Below are 15,778 nucleotides of genomic sequence, written 5' to 3' on the forward strand. Positions count from 1 at the left end.
CCCAGTCGCTTCCACCGACGAAACCTCCCACCAGGCCTCACCTCAGGGACACTGCCACGAGGCGAGGCTCAAGCAGAAGGTGAATCACCTTATGTTCATAGGGGAGGTGGGAAGAGTGCCGGAATAATTCCAGGGGAAGGTTTTTATTCACGCTACTTCCTACCAGAGAAGAAAACAGGAGACTGGAGGCCCATCTTAGATCTTCGGGGCCTCAACCGTTACTTGCGCAAGCAACGTTTTCGGATGATCACAGTTGTCTTGATACTCACGGCACTGGACGATGGAGACTGGGTTGCAGCACTCGACTTACAAGATGCTTACTTTCATATAACAATCCACCCGGCACACAGACGCTTCCTCCGCTTCACGGTCGGCCAGGAGCGCTTCCAGCACTGGGTTCTTCCGTTCGGCCTCTCCTCGGCCCCCAGAGTCTTTACCAAAACCCTGGCAGTGGTGTCAGCCTACCTGCACAGACAGGGGGTGTTTATTTTTCCCATATCTGGGCAACTGCCTGCTAAAAGGGGCCTCGAAGGCAGAGGTCTCACGCATGATACGCGTCACAGCGGACACGTTTTTCTTTGCTGGGCCTAGTCATCAACCTCGCAAAGTCAAAGTCCGAACCCACACAACATATAGAGTTCATAGGGGCACGCATAAACTCTATCACAGCAAGGGTGTACCTACCCGACGCCCACTTCCGCGCCATCAGTTCGCTGGTGCAAGTCATCACATACAGCCCCATGGTGCCGGTCTTAATGTGCTTACAGCTGCTGGGCCACATGGCGGCAGCGACGTTTGTGGTACAGAATGCCAGGTTGCACATGTGAAGCCTGCAGCATTGGCTGGAGAGCGTTTACAAATGGCATCCCACACTGTCCACTGGGTGGTGTCGCGCACAACAGAGGTGCGCAGATCCCTGGCGTGGTGGGAAAACCCTGAGAATCTGCTAGTGGGGGTGCCTTTTCACCAACCACAAATTTCTGTTTTTTCTTACTACCAACGCCTCCCACATAGGATGGGGAGTGCACATCGGCGACAAGGGTAATGCAAGGGCTGTGGTCCCCTGTGGAACAGACACTGCACATAACCATGCTGGAGCTCAGAGCAGTGTTCAACGCCTGCAAACATTTTCGAGATTACCTACATGGCAAAGTAGTCGGGATTCAACACCAACAATACCTCCACTATGTTTTACATCAATCGACAAGAAGGAGCACAATCCCGTGCCCTATGTGCGGAAGCAGTCCAATTGTAGAATTGGTGCATCGCCAACAACATAACGTTGAAAGCCTCGTACTTGCCGGGCTCTCACACGTGAAAGCAGATCAGCTGAGCAGGCGCTTCGCAATCACGCACGAATGGCAGATCCGCTCCGATCTGCTACGGTGCATTTTTCATACATGGGGGTTTCCCCAGATCGATCTGTTTGCCACAAGGTCTTGCACAAAGCCAGAAGGGAGAGAGCTCGCATGATACTCATAGTCCCGCTTGGGATCGGCAGCAATGGCTTCCCTTGCTTTTGTGCATGTCGGACCGCCCACCACTCCCTCTACCGGTGGCGCTGGACTTACTCACGGAGGCTCAGGGGTCCTTAGTGCACCCGCACCCTCAGGGTCTGCACCTACAAGCATGGCTAATCCATGGCTCAGCTCTTTAAAGAGCACGTGTACGGAGGGAGTACAACAAGTCCTGGAATGTAGCCGAAGGACCTCCACCAGGAGAACTTACAAGCAGAAATGGACTGGATTCACAGCCTGGTGTTCTGCCAAGCAGTTAGCTCCCCTTGACGTTCCTATACCTGTAATACTAGAATACTTATTGGACCTCAAGTGAGGCGGGTTTTCTCTATCTTCGCTAAAGGTCCACCTCGCCACTATATCTGCCTTTCAGCATACAGAGGAAGGGCCAACGGTATTCGCCCATCCTATCGTTACCAGGTTCTTGAAGGGGCTGGTAAACCTGTACTCCCCTCGGAAACCGCTTCCACCATCGTGGAATTTGGACTTGGTGCTCAGCACGCTATCGGGTCTACCGTTTGAACCATTAGTCACAGTTCCCATACGTCTCCTTACGAGATGTTGGGCCCGACCATCAAGCCAGCTTTCTATCCATCTTATAGTCCAAAGATCCAATCCATATTTCCTTAACTTATGGACAAGAATGTTGTGGGAGACAGTATCAAAAGCCTTGCTGAAGTCAAGGTATATCACATCCACTGACTTCCCCATGTCCACAGAGCTTGCTACCTTGTCATAGAAGCTAATCAGATTGGTCAGTAGGACGTGCCCCTGGTGAATCCATGTTGGCTACTTTTGATCACTTTCCCCTCTTCCAAGTGCTCCAAAATGGATTCCTTGAGGATTCCCTCCATTATTTTCCCAGGGATTGAGGTAAGGCTGATGGGTCTATAGTTCCCTGGATTGTCCTTCTTTCGTTTTTTAAAGATGGGCACTATGTTTGCCTTCTTCCAGTCATCCGGTATCTCCCCCGATCTCCAAGAGTCTTCAAGGATAACGGCCAAAGGTTCAGCAATGACCTCTGCCAGTTCCCTCAGTACCCTGGGGTGCATTAAATCCAGACCCATGGACTTGTGCACACCTAGTTTTTCTAGATAGCTCAGAACTTGATCCTTCCCCATAGATGGCTGCCCTCCAACTTCCCATACTGCATCATCTAGGACCGTCATGTGTAAGTTGACTTTGTCCGTGAAGACTGAGGCAAAAAAGCATTGAGTACTTCAGCTTTTCCTGCATCATCTGTCACTAGGTTACCTCCCTCATCCAGTAATGGCCCCACGCCTTCTCTGATAACCTGTTTTATTGTTCACATGCATGCAGAAACCTTTCTTGTTACTCTTCACATCCCTTGCCAGCTGCAGTTCCAATTGTGTTTTCGCTTTCCTGATTACTGCCCGGCATTCTCCAGCCTTATGTTTATACTCCTCCTTAGTCAACTGTCCACGTTTCCATTTCTTGTATGCATCCTTTTTGAATTTAAGCTGACTTAGGATTTCCCTGTTAAGCCAAGCTGGTTGCCTACCATGTTTGCATTTCTTAAGCTGTGTCTACACGTGCATGCTACTTCGAAGTAGCAGCACTAACTTTGAAGTAGCGCCCGTCGCGGCTACACGCGTCAGGCGCTATTTCGAAGTTAACTTCGACGTTAGGCGGCGAGACGTCGAAGTCGCTAACCTCATGAGGGGATCGGAATAGCGCCCTACTTCGACATTCAACGTCGAAGTAGGGCCCGTGTAGACGATCCGCGTCCCGCAACGTCGAAATTGTGGGGTCCTCCATGGCAGCCATCAGCTGTGGGGTTGAGAGACGCTGTCTCTCCAGCCCGTGTGGGGCTCTATGGTCACCGTGTGCAGCAGCCCTTAGCCCAGGGCTTCTGGCTGCTGCTGCTGCAGCGGGGGATTCATGCTGCATGCACAGGGTCTGCAACTTGTTGTCGGCTCTGTGTATCTTGTGCTGTTTAGTGCAAGTGTGTCTGGGAGGGGCCCTTTAAGGGAGCGGCTGGCTGTTGAGTCCGCCCTGTGAGCCTGTCTGCAGCTGTGCCTGGCACCCTTATTTCCATGTGTGCTACTGTGGTGTGTAGACGTTTCCTCGCTGTGCCTATTTCGATGTGGTGCTGCACAACGTCGATGTTGAACATCGACGTTGGCAGCCCTGGAGGATGTGTAGACGTTATTCATCGAAATAGCCTATTTCGATGTCGCCACATCGAAATAGGCTACTTCGATGTAGGCTTCATGTGTAGACGTAGCCTTACTGTGCAGCGGGATTGTTTGTTCCTGTGCCTTCAGTAAGACTTTAAAATACTGCCAGTTCTCTTTAACTCTTTTCCCCTTCATCTTCATTTCCCAAGGGATCCTGCTCATCCGTTCTCTCAGGGAGTCAAAGTCTGCTCTTCTGAAATCAAGGGCCTGTATGTTACTGCTCACCTTTCTTACTTTTGTCCGGATCCTGAAATCTACCATCTCATGGTCGCTGCAGCCCAGGTTCCCCCCACTTCTATTTCTTCTACTAGTTCTTCCCTGTTGGTGAGCAGCAGGTCAAGTTGCGTACGGCCCATGGTCAGTTCATTGAGCACTTGAACCAAGAAGTTATCCCCAACATTCTCCAATAACTTCCTGGATTGTCTGCGCTGCTGCTGTATTGGTCTCCCAACAAACGTCTGGATGATTAAAGTCTCCCATGAGAGCCGGGGCCTGTGATTTGGAAGCTTCACTTAGCTGCCTGAAGAAAGCCTCATCTATCTCATCTCCCTGATCTGGCAGTTTATAACAGACACCAACTACAACATCACCTCTGTTACTTCCACCTCTAAGCTTAACCCAAAGACACTCAACTGGATTTTCTCCTTCCTCATACTGGAGCTCTGAGCAATCATACTGCTCCCTCACATAGAGCGCAGCTTCTCCTCCTTTTCTCCCATCTGTCCTCCCTAAATAATTTATAACCTTCCATGAGCGTGCTCCAGTTATGTGAATCATCCCACCAAGTCTCCGTTATTCCAACCACCTCATACTTGTGTGACTGTGCCAGGGCCTCTAATTCTTCCTGTTTGTTCCCTAGGCTTCTGGCATTAGTGTACAAGCATCTTAGAGAAGGGGCCGATTGCCCCACTTTCTCCTCTTCACCCGGGAAACCCACTTGATTGTTCCGTCCTCCTTCCCCTCAGCGCTTGTGTCACCTTCCCCCGACAAACCTAGTTTAAAGCCCTCCTCACTAGGTTTGCAAGCCTGCCCGCAAAGATGCTCTTTCCTCGTTTAGTGAGGTGGATCCCATCTTTTCTCAGCAATCCCTGTTCACGAAACAGAATCCCATGGTCAAAGAAACCAAATCCTTCCCTGATACACCATCTACGCAACCACACATTTACCTCTGTGATTCAGTGATCCCTATGCGGACCCCTTCCTTCCACAGGGAGGATAGACGAGAAGACAGATGGACAGGTTTGAATGCTCACTGAACCAAGAATATTCTAGCAGATTTCTGTGAGACTCTCATGTAGACCTATTTGCATCCAAGCAAAGTCAATGACAGTTAATCAGAGAAGCAGACCTTGGAGACTTGGTAAAGGCTAGTCCGCTCTAGTTTGCCAAATAGGCTTTATGATTTCCCCTCTCACCACTAGCAGGGTGATGGTTTTAAAAATTATTTCCCAAAATTTTCCAAGAAGGGAGTTTTCAGGCATATGGGGAGTAGTCTCAGAAGTCTCCATTCAGTCTTCCACCAGGCACATCTTTGTTGTTCAGCATACCCCTAAACTTGAGCCATTTTATCTGTGACTGTCAGAAATGTACTTAATATTGCTTCAGAGCTGAAGCAAAGCGTGACTGTCCTGATGCTTGTCATATATTCTGACAAGTATGTAGTTTAACATTTGGTATAAATATCATCTTTTTCATTTATAAAATGTATTTATACTCAAGTATTGTGAGGAAAAAGAAAAGGGCATAATTCAAATAAATGAAATAACACATTGTCTGTTAGAGAACTGTAAGATCACCATTATTATATGTGTATATGCTCCTACCAATCAAACATTTTTATGAGGGGGGAATCCTGAAACAAACTATGTAAATAAGTCAAGTGGTGAGCTGTGAAATTCAGCAAGCTCATACAAGTAAACATAGGGAGTGAATTCTAGACCCAAGGGCCCTTTTTATAAGAAATCCTGTCTGCCATCAGTACAAATTTAACTCTTTTAACTCATCATGTTGTCAGCTCATATGCCTTATCTAATCTTAACTGCTCAGAACACATAGGAAAGGCATTTTTAGGTGGCTCATGTATAAGCCACATAAACTGTAATAGGTAAAAAAAATTAGTTTCCAAAAAACTAGTTTCAGTAATTGTAACTGATAGAACACAAGCTTCATGGGCCCAATTCACTACACAGACGAGGAAGAAGACATGCATTTTTCACAAACTAGAGATCCAGGGCAGTCTTCAAGTGTAGACTCGTGCAGGTAGTAATTGCCTCACAAGTGACTGAAGCCTGGACAACTGGCAATGTCTGGGTCCAAAAATAAAAGTTGCAGCCTCTTTGCTGGATGTAGATCAAAAAGTCACTGCTGTTACTTTACAATCTAAGATCCTGCAGAGACCCGAGTAGTTGTCCATCTTACTAATGAAAGAGCAGAGACCTACTCTACTGTCTTCAATGTTTGCCAAATATTTACAAATTAGATTTATCAAGAAATTAAACTGGAGATAGAATATATATAGTAGGTGACTGTTCTGTTGGGAGTGTCAGAACTTTCCCAGTGATGTATTTCAATGTCTAGCAGTTTAATGCTTTCAGTGAGTTTTTGAAGTGTACACTTTGTATAGTAATTTGAAGTGACTTTATTTAAAGCTTATTTTACATTCTTAGTTTAGCAAAAATAGTAATAAACAATGACCCATGAATATATATTAATAAGATCTAGTAATTTCTCTGCAGGAGTCTAAGTCATAAGAGTTTGTAGGAGTAATTTCCTGAATTTAATTTTCAAAATAACAAACTACCCATTAAGTAGATATGGACAAGATTTAGTTCTTTCCTTTAAATGCATCAGATTTAACTCTCTAAATGTTTTTTTCAATTTTCAGGTTCTTGCTAGTTACATAAATCCTGCAGGGAGCATATCAAATGGAGACACCCAGACTATTCATGAAGGTAGAGGACAAAACAGCAATGCACTTCCATCAGTTCTGTTAGAGCTACTCAGTCAGTCTTGTCTCATTCCAGCAATGTCATCATATCTCCGTAATGATTCAGGTAAAGTGCTGCTATTCTTTTTCTGAAGCATATTTCACTTCTTTCTCTGAAATGAACCTGGGGGAGAAGCAGAGCTGCCATTGGCAAACTCAGGGAAAATGTAAAGATTCATTTGCAACAAAATTTCATGCTACTAAAAAAAAACACAGTCCCTCCATATTTCCATCTGAGTTACTTCTTACACATAAAGAAAGTGAAAAAGCATATTTTTATTATTTCTATATAGTATATTTACTTAAAGTCTGTGAAATGAAATTTGTTTGCTATGGTCTCTTTTATTTTGTAGCGAAAAACTCTTCCACAGCTTAAAATTATCCATTTTTAAAAATTCAGAATTACTTAAAATTGTTCACAGATGCTGTCATCTTGAAATATTACATTTTTTAATCTGACAATTTTGTATCCTGTTATTCTTCAAGAGCCAGTCACAGGGACGTTCACTGTGTGGCTGTACATGTGATCTATGCTGCTGGGAGTGGGAATTGTTCTGTAGCAGTATGTGTTAGTTCACCCCTGCCTACTATGCCTCCTCATGCTGCAAACCGAGGGCATGAGTAGCAGGGTGGATATGTGGCCTGTAGTTGATAGTCTTTCTCTCCAAAGTATGTGGTGTCGATGAGAAATTTACTGTTCAGTCAGTGATCATGCACATGCAAGTTGTCAGCATTAACTAGAAATCCTCGTGATAGATAATGTACAGATGTCTTGTGAATATTTGTGAGCTCTATGGTTACAGTACTTCTGAACTTTTATAAAGTGGAGCTGGGAGTTGGTATGGAGCCAGGAATGATTCTGTACTGTTTAAACAAGTTCTGCTTTAGTTCTCATTAAGTTAAAATAGCTGGTCCCTTTCAGCTGTCATGTCACAGATGTCATGTATTACCTCTAGAAGTGGGAAACATGTTGAAGGGTGTCATGTTACAGCTTCGTCCCTTGAGGCATAAGACAAGACATTTGGGATGGGAGTTAACTTTAAAAAGTCTTTGAAAAATACAAACTTGTCAGCTGGCTCTCCGTGACTACTCTGTTGTTAGGTCAGACATTGATAATTTTTTTTTCTTGATTGAGGTTCCCTGAAGACTTTCTTGGTCTGCTTCAGCCCAAAATAACAATGTGAAGAATGTTTCTTTGGATATTTTAGAGTATTTGACATATCACTATAGAGTTACCTCATTTTCAAGAATATTCTGGTCAAGTATTTATAAATTTGTAGCTCGAATTTAAGATACACCAGAGTAGCTAATTTCAAAGATTATGGCTGATGCAAGTCCTTGTGTTTAGCCCGATTGTGAGCATTTTTTCTTATCTAAAATGGTGCTAAGTAGTTTTATTTTCAATGGAAACAACTTTGGGTATTTCCAAACTGCAAATTTTTGGTGGTGAAAGTAATGTCGACACACAAGTTACCAAAAAGAAAGTCGCCAAATCTTGTTTACACTGCCACCCTCTGTCAACATACTATAGCCACATTTTTAGCTCCCATGTTGACAAAAAGAGCAGTACACTGTGGAGTGGAACATGGGAAATGTCCTGTCATGCACTTCTTTTGCTTCTAAGCCCTCCAGGGGCTTCTGGCACACGTTATCACTATTTGTGAAACCGCCAGTCCTTTCTGTGCACTTCAGCATTTGCTGTAAGAAATAATGAGCCCCCACATTTCTCACCTATGCTGTTCTCAGTGTTGTGAGGACATCACACATTGCAACAGAGTTACTGTTGAATTTACTGGCTACGTATACACTAGCCAAAAACCTTGAAATTGCCATGCATGTGGCCATTTTGAAGTTTACTAATGAAGCGCTGAAATACATATTCAGCGTCTCATTAGCACACAGGCAGCCGTGCCGCTTCGAAATTGACGTGGCTCACCGCCGCGTGGCTCGTCCAGACGGGGCTCCTTTTTGAAAGGACCCTGCCTACTTCAAAGTCCCCTTATTCCTATGACCAGATGGGAATAAGGGGACTTCGAAGTAGGCGGGGTCCTTTCGAAAAGGAGCCCCGTCTGGACGAGCCGCGTCAATTTCAAAGTGCTGTGGCAGCCCGCGTGCTAATGAGGCGCTGAATGTGTATTTCAGCGCTTCGTTAGTAAACTTCGAAATGGCCATTTGCATGACAAGTTTGAGGTTTTTGGCTAATGTAGACACGGCCACTGTCAGAGGAAACAAAAAAGCAGTTATATAGCACTTTAAAGTGCTACATGACTGCTTTTTTGCTTTGTTAGGATACAGATTAAGATGGCTACCTCTCTGTCACTCTTCAACATGTCATAGGAAGAAGACTCGGAGGCAGGCAAAACTGAGAGTGACATGCACAGCAGCAACTTGGCATTACATATGGCTGTCCCAGAGCACCTGTGCAACATAGGCCATCGCTTTTGGGCTAGGGAAGTTCACACTGAGTGTTGGGATCACATTGTCATGCAGGTGTGAGGTGAAGACTAGTGGCTACAGAACTTGAAGATACACGAAGCTATCTTCCTGGGCCTCTGTGCACAGCTGACCTTTGAAGTGCAATGCAGGGACACCCAAATGAAGGCTGCTGTGTCAGTAGAGAAGTGTGTGGCAAGTTGGAAGTTGGCAACTCCCAATTGCTACTGTTCAGTTGCAAATCAGTTTGAAGTAGGAGAATCTACTGCTGGGGCTGCACTTCTGAAAATGTGCAGGGCAATAAATCACATTTTGCTGTGTAGGACTCCGACTGGGGATGACATGGTGGCTGGCTTTGCAGAAATGGGTGGGGCAGTCAATGATGGTGGGGCAATCAATGGTGCACTACTCCGCCTTACCTGAGAGAACATTAGCTGGAAGGAGTATTTCTCGATGCTTCCAGTGCTTTTGGATCGCTGTTGGCAGATGTAAATTCAGAGTGGTCTAGAAAGGTTCATGACACATGCATCTTCAGGAACAGTGGCACATACAGATAGCTGCAGGCAGGGACTTTCTTTCCAGACCACAAAATTACAGTGCGGGATGTGGAAATTTCCACAGTGATCCTTGGTGACCCAGCTTACCCCTTGCATCTCTGGCTTGTGAAGCCTTATACGGGGCACCTGGACAGCAGTAAAGAGGGATTCAACAACAGGCTAAGCTAATGCAATATGGTTGTTAGATGCGCCGTGGTCAGATTGAAAGGGACATGGGGTTGTCTCTGTGGCAGGCTAGACTTTATGGAACATCATAGCTTCGTGATTTTAGCTGCATGCTGTTGCTTACACAATTTGTGTGAAAGGTGAAGTGTTGGCTGATGGATGGAGCACTGAGGCACAGTGCCTGGGCTTGGACTTTCAGCTGTCAGAGGAGCCTATAGGGTTGCCATCAACATCAGGGAGGTGACGATGTGCCGACCTACTCCGGGTCCCGTGGGTGCGCGTGGGGTGTGATACAGCGGGGGGAGTCGGGTGGCCCAGGACCAACCACCCCACCTTTATAGCAGCCTGATATAGTGTAGCAGCAATATGTGATTTAGTGTATTTACTTTAAAACCTAGGTTTCCACAGTATTATGAGTACCAGGAACAATAACACTCCGATTGTGAACACCACAATGCCCTGTGGCTGTTCTAAGTCCCAATAATTCTCTATACAGACCCAGCTAGACCAGCTAGTGGTATTTACCAATAGTGATTTATTCATTTATTTGTAACTACAATTACTTAACACTTGTTATATATATATATATAGATAGATAGATAGATAGTTATTTATTTGGCATAAGCTAAATACTAGGTTACATATAACTATATATAATTACATGTGACTTACCAATAACATCCAATGCTTCCACATCTCACCAATAACTACGTTACAGCGGCCCTTCAGGTCAGAGATACGGCTTGGTTGGGACCTTTCGTGGTGGTGACGTCCGGGTGATCAGGCCGGGGTCTGCTGTCTGGACTGGAAGTTGCTAGCCTCCGCCTTGTGTCCAGGAGCCCACACCCTTATTCCTGTTAAATCACCTTTTATACTGTTTCTTACTTGGGGGTTCGATACCTGGCCAATTAAAGCGTTTGTTACCTAATTTGGGCTTTCTATCCTCCCGGCCTGTTAGAACATGTTACAAGATTTCCTCTGTCCTTGGTCTTTTTCTGAACCTCCCCTGAGACCCTCTGATGTTGTACAACCAAGATGTTCTCTTTGGGGGGCTTCCAGCTACTAGCCCCAGCTGTTCTCTTTGGGGGCTTACTATCTGCTTGTCAGGATGTTCTCTTTGGGGACTCTCCAACTACTTGTCAACTTTCTGATTTCTTTCTCCTGGCCTGACTTCAGACCTTCCCGCCGCTGTATGATAGCATTCCAAGATGGAGTGTATGGTCATTCTGCCTTGCGAGTGAGGCCCGGCCACCAGGTGCTCGTGCTCCCACAGGAGGGTTTGAAGAAACACTTACAGCGGTGCTGAAATTTTCTGTTTTGGGGTAGGTTCCCTGCTTGCATCCCACTACTCATTGGTTACGGTTACACTATAGTTAGCAGTCAGCAAAAGTCACAGTTGGAAGAGATTTCCTGACAAAACTTCTGTTGACAGAGTGCGGCCACGCACAAAAGCCAAACGGAAGAGTGCTCTGCTTTGTCAATACAGCAGCTGGACTGCCCGGCTATTCTCTTGACAGAACAGGCACCTGGAAGCACAGCAGACAGGGCAGCCCTTTGTCCTGGGCGTCCTGTCTTTTGAAAGAAGCCCCCACCATTCCCCAAAGTGTCCACACAGCTTTTCTGTCAACAGAAAGCGCTCTTCATCTGGGAGAGGTAGAAGGTTGTTGGCGGAAGTGCTTCCTTTTGTCAACAAACTGTCCAGAAAAACACATTTTGCTTGTGGATGTTTTTGTCAGGAAAACTCACTAGTGTAGCTGTAGTAACAGAGAGGCAGCCATGTTAGTCTGTATTCCTAACCAACCGCCTGTTATTAAAGAGGGCCTCTCAGTTGAAAAGATGGCCCTCCATATCCAGGCAGCCATGCTCCAGGATCAGACTAGGCAAGAGATCACAAGTGGATGCCTTCATGATTTGTTGAACAGCCTCCCTTCTCTATGCCTTTCCTCCAGTCCCACTCATGGTCAGAGTGATCAACAATATCAGGTTGGATTGGGCCACTGTAATATTAATAGCCCCAACCTGGCCTAGACAACCTTAGTTTCCTTACCTGCATTACCTAGTGATAGATCAATTGATCCCTCTTCCTGTGATGCTGAATCTCCTGACATAATGCCATTGCAGCACATCACCTCAATATCAAGACCCTGAAACTCACAGCATTGCTTCTCCATGGTTCCAAAATGAAGAATTTACCTGTTCAAACAGGGTCAAATGTATCCTCTTAAACACCTGTTGTCTCTTCCCCAAAAGCACCTATAGAAAGAAATGGGCACGCTTTGAACAGTGGTACATGACATGCAATTTACATCCCAACACTATCCCCATACCTATCTTGCTCGATTACCTCATGGACCTCAGCAATGCAGGCCTCTGTATTAGTTCCATCTGAGTTCATCTGGCTGTAATTATGGTCTTTCATGAGTTGAGAGATGGTTCTCTCTTCACATATCCCATGGTGAAGCATTTCCTAACAGGGTTACAAAAAGTGTGCCCAAACCTGCACCCCCAGTGCCACCATGGGACCTAAATATAGTGTTTTATATACACTTACTAGACCATTATTCGAACCTCTTGCCATGACAGCCCTCCAATATGGTTCTATGAAGGTGGCTTTCCTAGTGGCCATAGCATCCACCAGAAGGGTCAGGGATATTGCAGCCCTCGTGGCTTTTCCACTTTTTACCATCTTCACCAAGGACAGGGTGATACTTAGGTCACTCCCAAAGGTGACATCTGATTTTCATGTAAACAAGCCTATATAGTCACCTTCTTACTTTCCCAAACCTCATACCACTTGGATGCAAGACGTGTGATTTGTGTTCTACGTTGACAGAAATAAATCAATTAGAAAGTTGGACAGGCTCTTCGTAATGTGGTTGGGACTTTGTGCAGAAACAGCTGTTTGGGCACAATGTCTATCCAAGTGGATTGCAGGTTTCATATTTGCTGCATACCAGCTCAGAGGCAAACAGCCGCCACAGACTATTAGAGCCCATTCCACACGGGCGATGACCACAACAACAGCCTTCCTTAGCAATGTCCCTCTAGTTGACTTCTGTAGAGTGGCCAATTGGTCTTCACAGCATACGTTTGCATGATATTTTGCTTTACAGAAAGGGCTAATACCTGCCACTGCTATGACCTATGCGGTTTTGCATCAATACTCATAAAGAATCAATACATACCTCCTTCAAATGGGTACTGCTGTGGAGTCACCTAAGTGGAGCACCTGCAGGAACTAATAGACGGAGATGGCGAAGTTACTCACTTTTGCTCAGTAACGATAGTTTTCTGAGATATGTCCCTGCAGGTGCTCCATAACTCTCCCGTCCTTCCCTCTGTTTGGAGTCTATTGGAGCTTCAGGTAAAAAAGGAATAGAGGAGGGCTGTGCCAGGTGTACACTCCTCAGAGCAGCAGCAGCTCGAGACAGCCAGTGCGCATGGGGGTGGGCACGGCTCTAAAAGCAATCTCCAGCGCTGGGACAGTCTGGCACCTAAGTGGAGCACCGAGAGGACTCATCTCAGAGAACCATCATTACTGCATGAAAGTGAGTAACTTCTCCTTCTCCTCTGCAAGTTAAATGTAACAAAAGGATTGTAATATTCCTCATAAAGGTTGAAACATTTAATTGAAGACCACTTATATGAACATAACCCACCACTTTTCCTGTTACCTTTGAGGCAAACACGCATCTCTTCAGGCATTCTGAACATTGTGAGCTTTTGGGTGGAGACTAGGAGGAATGAGGAGTGTGCATAGGGGCATAAGAAAGTACAATCTGGCTTGTGCGTGCAGCATGTTTTAATGGAAATCGGTGTAATGATGCCACACTTGTCCACAGGCTGTTATCACTCTGGCTGATATCTCACTCCTGAGGGTAAGCAGACAATCCCAGGCTCTGCTTCTGGATGGTAGCAGAAGTTGTCTTGCTCCTTATGCAGCCCAACTCTGTGCTGCTGTGGTACCAGCATCATAGATTGAAGAATGGTTTGGGAGAGTGGGGAAACGGTGACATTGTCATGGAATCTTCATGAGAAAATTGATTACCCCAGGAAAAGCTTCCGGAGCATCTCGCTGCAATTCAGTTGACATATCCGTGTGCATCAACACTCTATTTGGACATAACTCATAGTCATGCTGGGCTAAGCAGGCTCAAAAAAACGCAGCCACCCTCCTTTGTTTCTTTGAGGTCCTTTCCCCTTTGCTGCACTACCCGAGGAAGAGCCATTTGCGCTGTCTCTCTTACCTTGCTCCATGTTCAGCTGCTATTGAGACTCCACATTAGACTTGGGACTTGAGAACAGTTCCTGGCTGCCTGCCACACCAGGTGACTCCACTGTGAGCCCACCTCCTCATCTACCTCCACTTCCTTATCTAGCACTTCATTCTCCAGGTTAAATCCACTTTTTCTGTCTCAGTGCTTTTTAGAAGTAGCCACCTGATTCTTTGCTGTGATAGATGTGGGGTACTCATTCAGGATTGCATCCAGTTCTTTACTTTTTAAAAAAAAAAAAAAAAAAAGGCATGTGTCCCAAGCAATGTTTACAGGATTGGGACCACGATGCCTTCCTGTCAGAGGTGCTAGGCATCCACCTCTTCCGTTGATTTTAATTGGAAATGTGAGTGTTCAGAATCTCTGGAGATGAAACAGGAGGGATCTCAACTTTGCACATATGGGGAGCAAATAGTTAGTGGTCATCTGTGGGAAAATTTGGATATAGGCGACTTTGCCCAACACTTCACAGACCAGGAATGGAACCTGGCTTCTTCATGGTATCAAACTGCACAGTCTTTTTAATTCCTGGTTCATTTACTATGCACCTACCAACTTTACAAAGAGAAGATTCCTACAGACAGTTTTACTTGCTACACAGCCTTAATTCATTCTCTTAGCATGATCCTATCTACTGAATGAAGTAAGTGTAGGGTGATCATATTTCCTTATGTTGAGTGTGGGACACCTGGTAAAATTGCTCAAATTCAAGTGAGTTCAGTGGAATCAATCAGAATGATCAAAAACAACAAGAAGTCCTGTGGCACCTTATAGACTAACAGATATTTTGGAGCATAAGCTTTTGTGGGCAAAGACCTGCTTCATTAGATGCATGGGGTGGGGGCGGGGGGGGCGGAGATTGCAGGGGATGATTTAAAGAGGGGGTCCCAGTTAAGGGGAGGGGCAGAGCTGACAAGGTCTATTCAGTCAGGGTGGAAATGGCCTATTATCGGCAGTTAATGTGGAGTAGTGAACATCAAGAGAGGAGAAATCAAGCCAGTTCAGTCAGGGGCGGGGGGGGGGCCCATTATCAGCAGGGAAACTGCTTTTGTAATGGGCCAACCACTCCCAGTCTCTGTTCAGTCCTTGGTTAATGGAGTCAAATTTGCAAATGAAATTTCTTGTTGTTTTTGAAGATACAGACTAACAGGGCTACCTCTCTGATACTTGTCACCAACCAAAACTATGTGGTAGCCTCCCACAACCAGGGCCAATGTGAGGGGATGGGGAGAGCAGAGGGGGGGTAGTACCATTTGATCTTGATCTCAAGCTCTAAGGGGGCCTCAGATTTAGGCACTTGTTAATTTTTTGGCAGTTGATAGGCTAGAAAAGCATTTGTTAAATAGACTTTTAAAAATTCCAAATCTGTCACTCTTTTTAGGAACTTTATTTTGGTTTCATGTATCATCTTTTTTTTAATTTGTGTTATGAGGAGGGCCCTCCAAAAGCTGGCAGTGAGTGGCTTAGGCCTCTCCGGACCTGTCAGAGACTGTGCTCCCAACATGCTCTAAAAGTTCCAGGGCCCAGCGGGGGAGGGAAGCCATGAGGGTCTGGGCCAAAGGGTGGGTAAAATACTCAGGTATAGGAGTAGTATGACTTCTGTTTTGGGGCAGGGCCCAGCAGGCTCAAGCCAGCTCCGTATGGT

At 45.6% G+C, this 15,778-nt stretch overlaps 1 protein-coding gene across 1 annotated transcript in view; it reads left to right on the forward strand.

Annotated features, from left to right (window-relative positions):
• Nucleotides 1-15,778, forward strand: part of BIRC6 (baculoviral IAP repeat containing 6) — a 328,895-nt gene that overhangs the window by 217,280 nt on the left and 95,837 nt on the right. Inside the window, 1 exon segment of the mRNA XM_074989697.1 lies at nucleotides 6,603-6,771. Within this exon segment, the coding sequence (XP_074845798.1) occupies nucleotides 6,603-6,771 (169 nt within the window).

The sequence above is a fragment of the Carettochelys insculpta genome, chromosome 3 (genome assembly GCF_033958435.1).
Source record: "Carettochelys insculpta isolate YL-2023 chromosome 3, ASM3395843v1, whole genome shotgun sequence".
Taxonomy (NCBI): Eukaryota; Metazoa; Chordata; order Testudines; family Carettochelyidae; genus Carettochelys; species Carettochelys insculpta.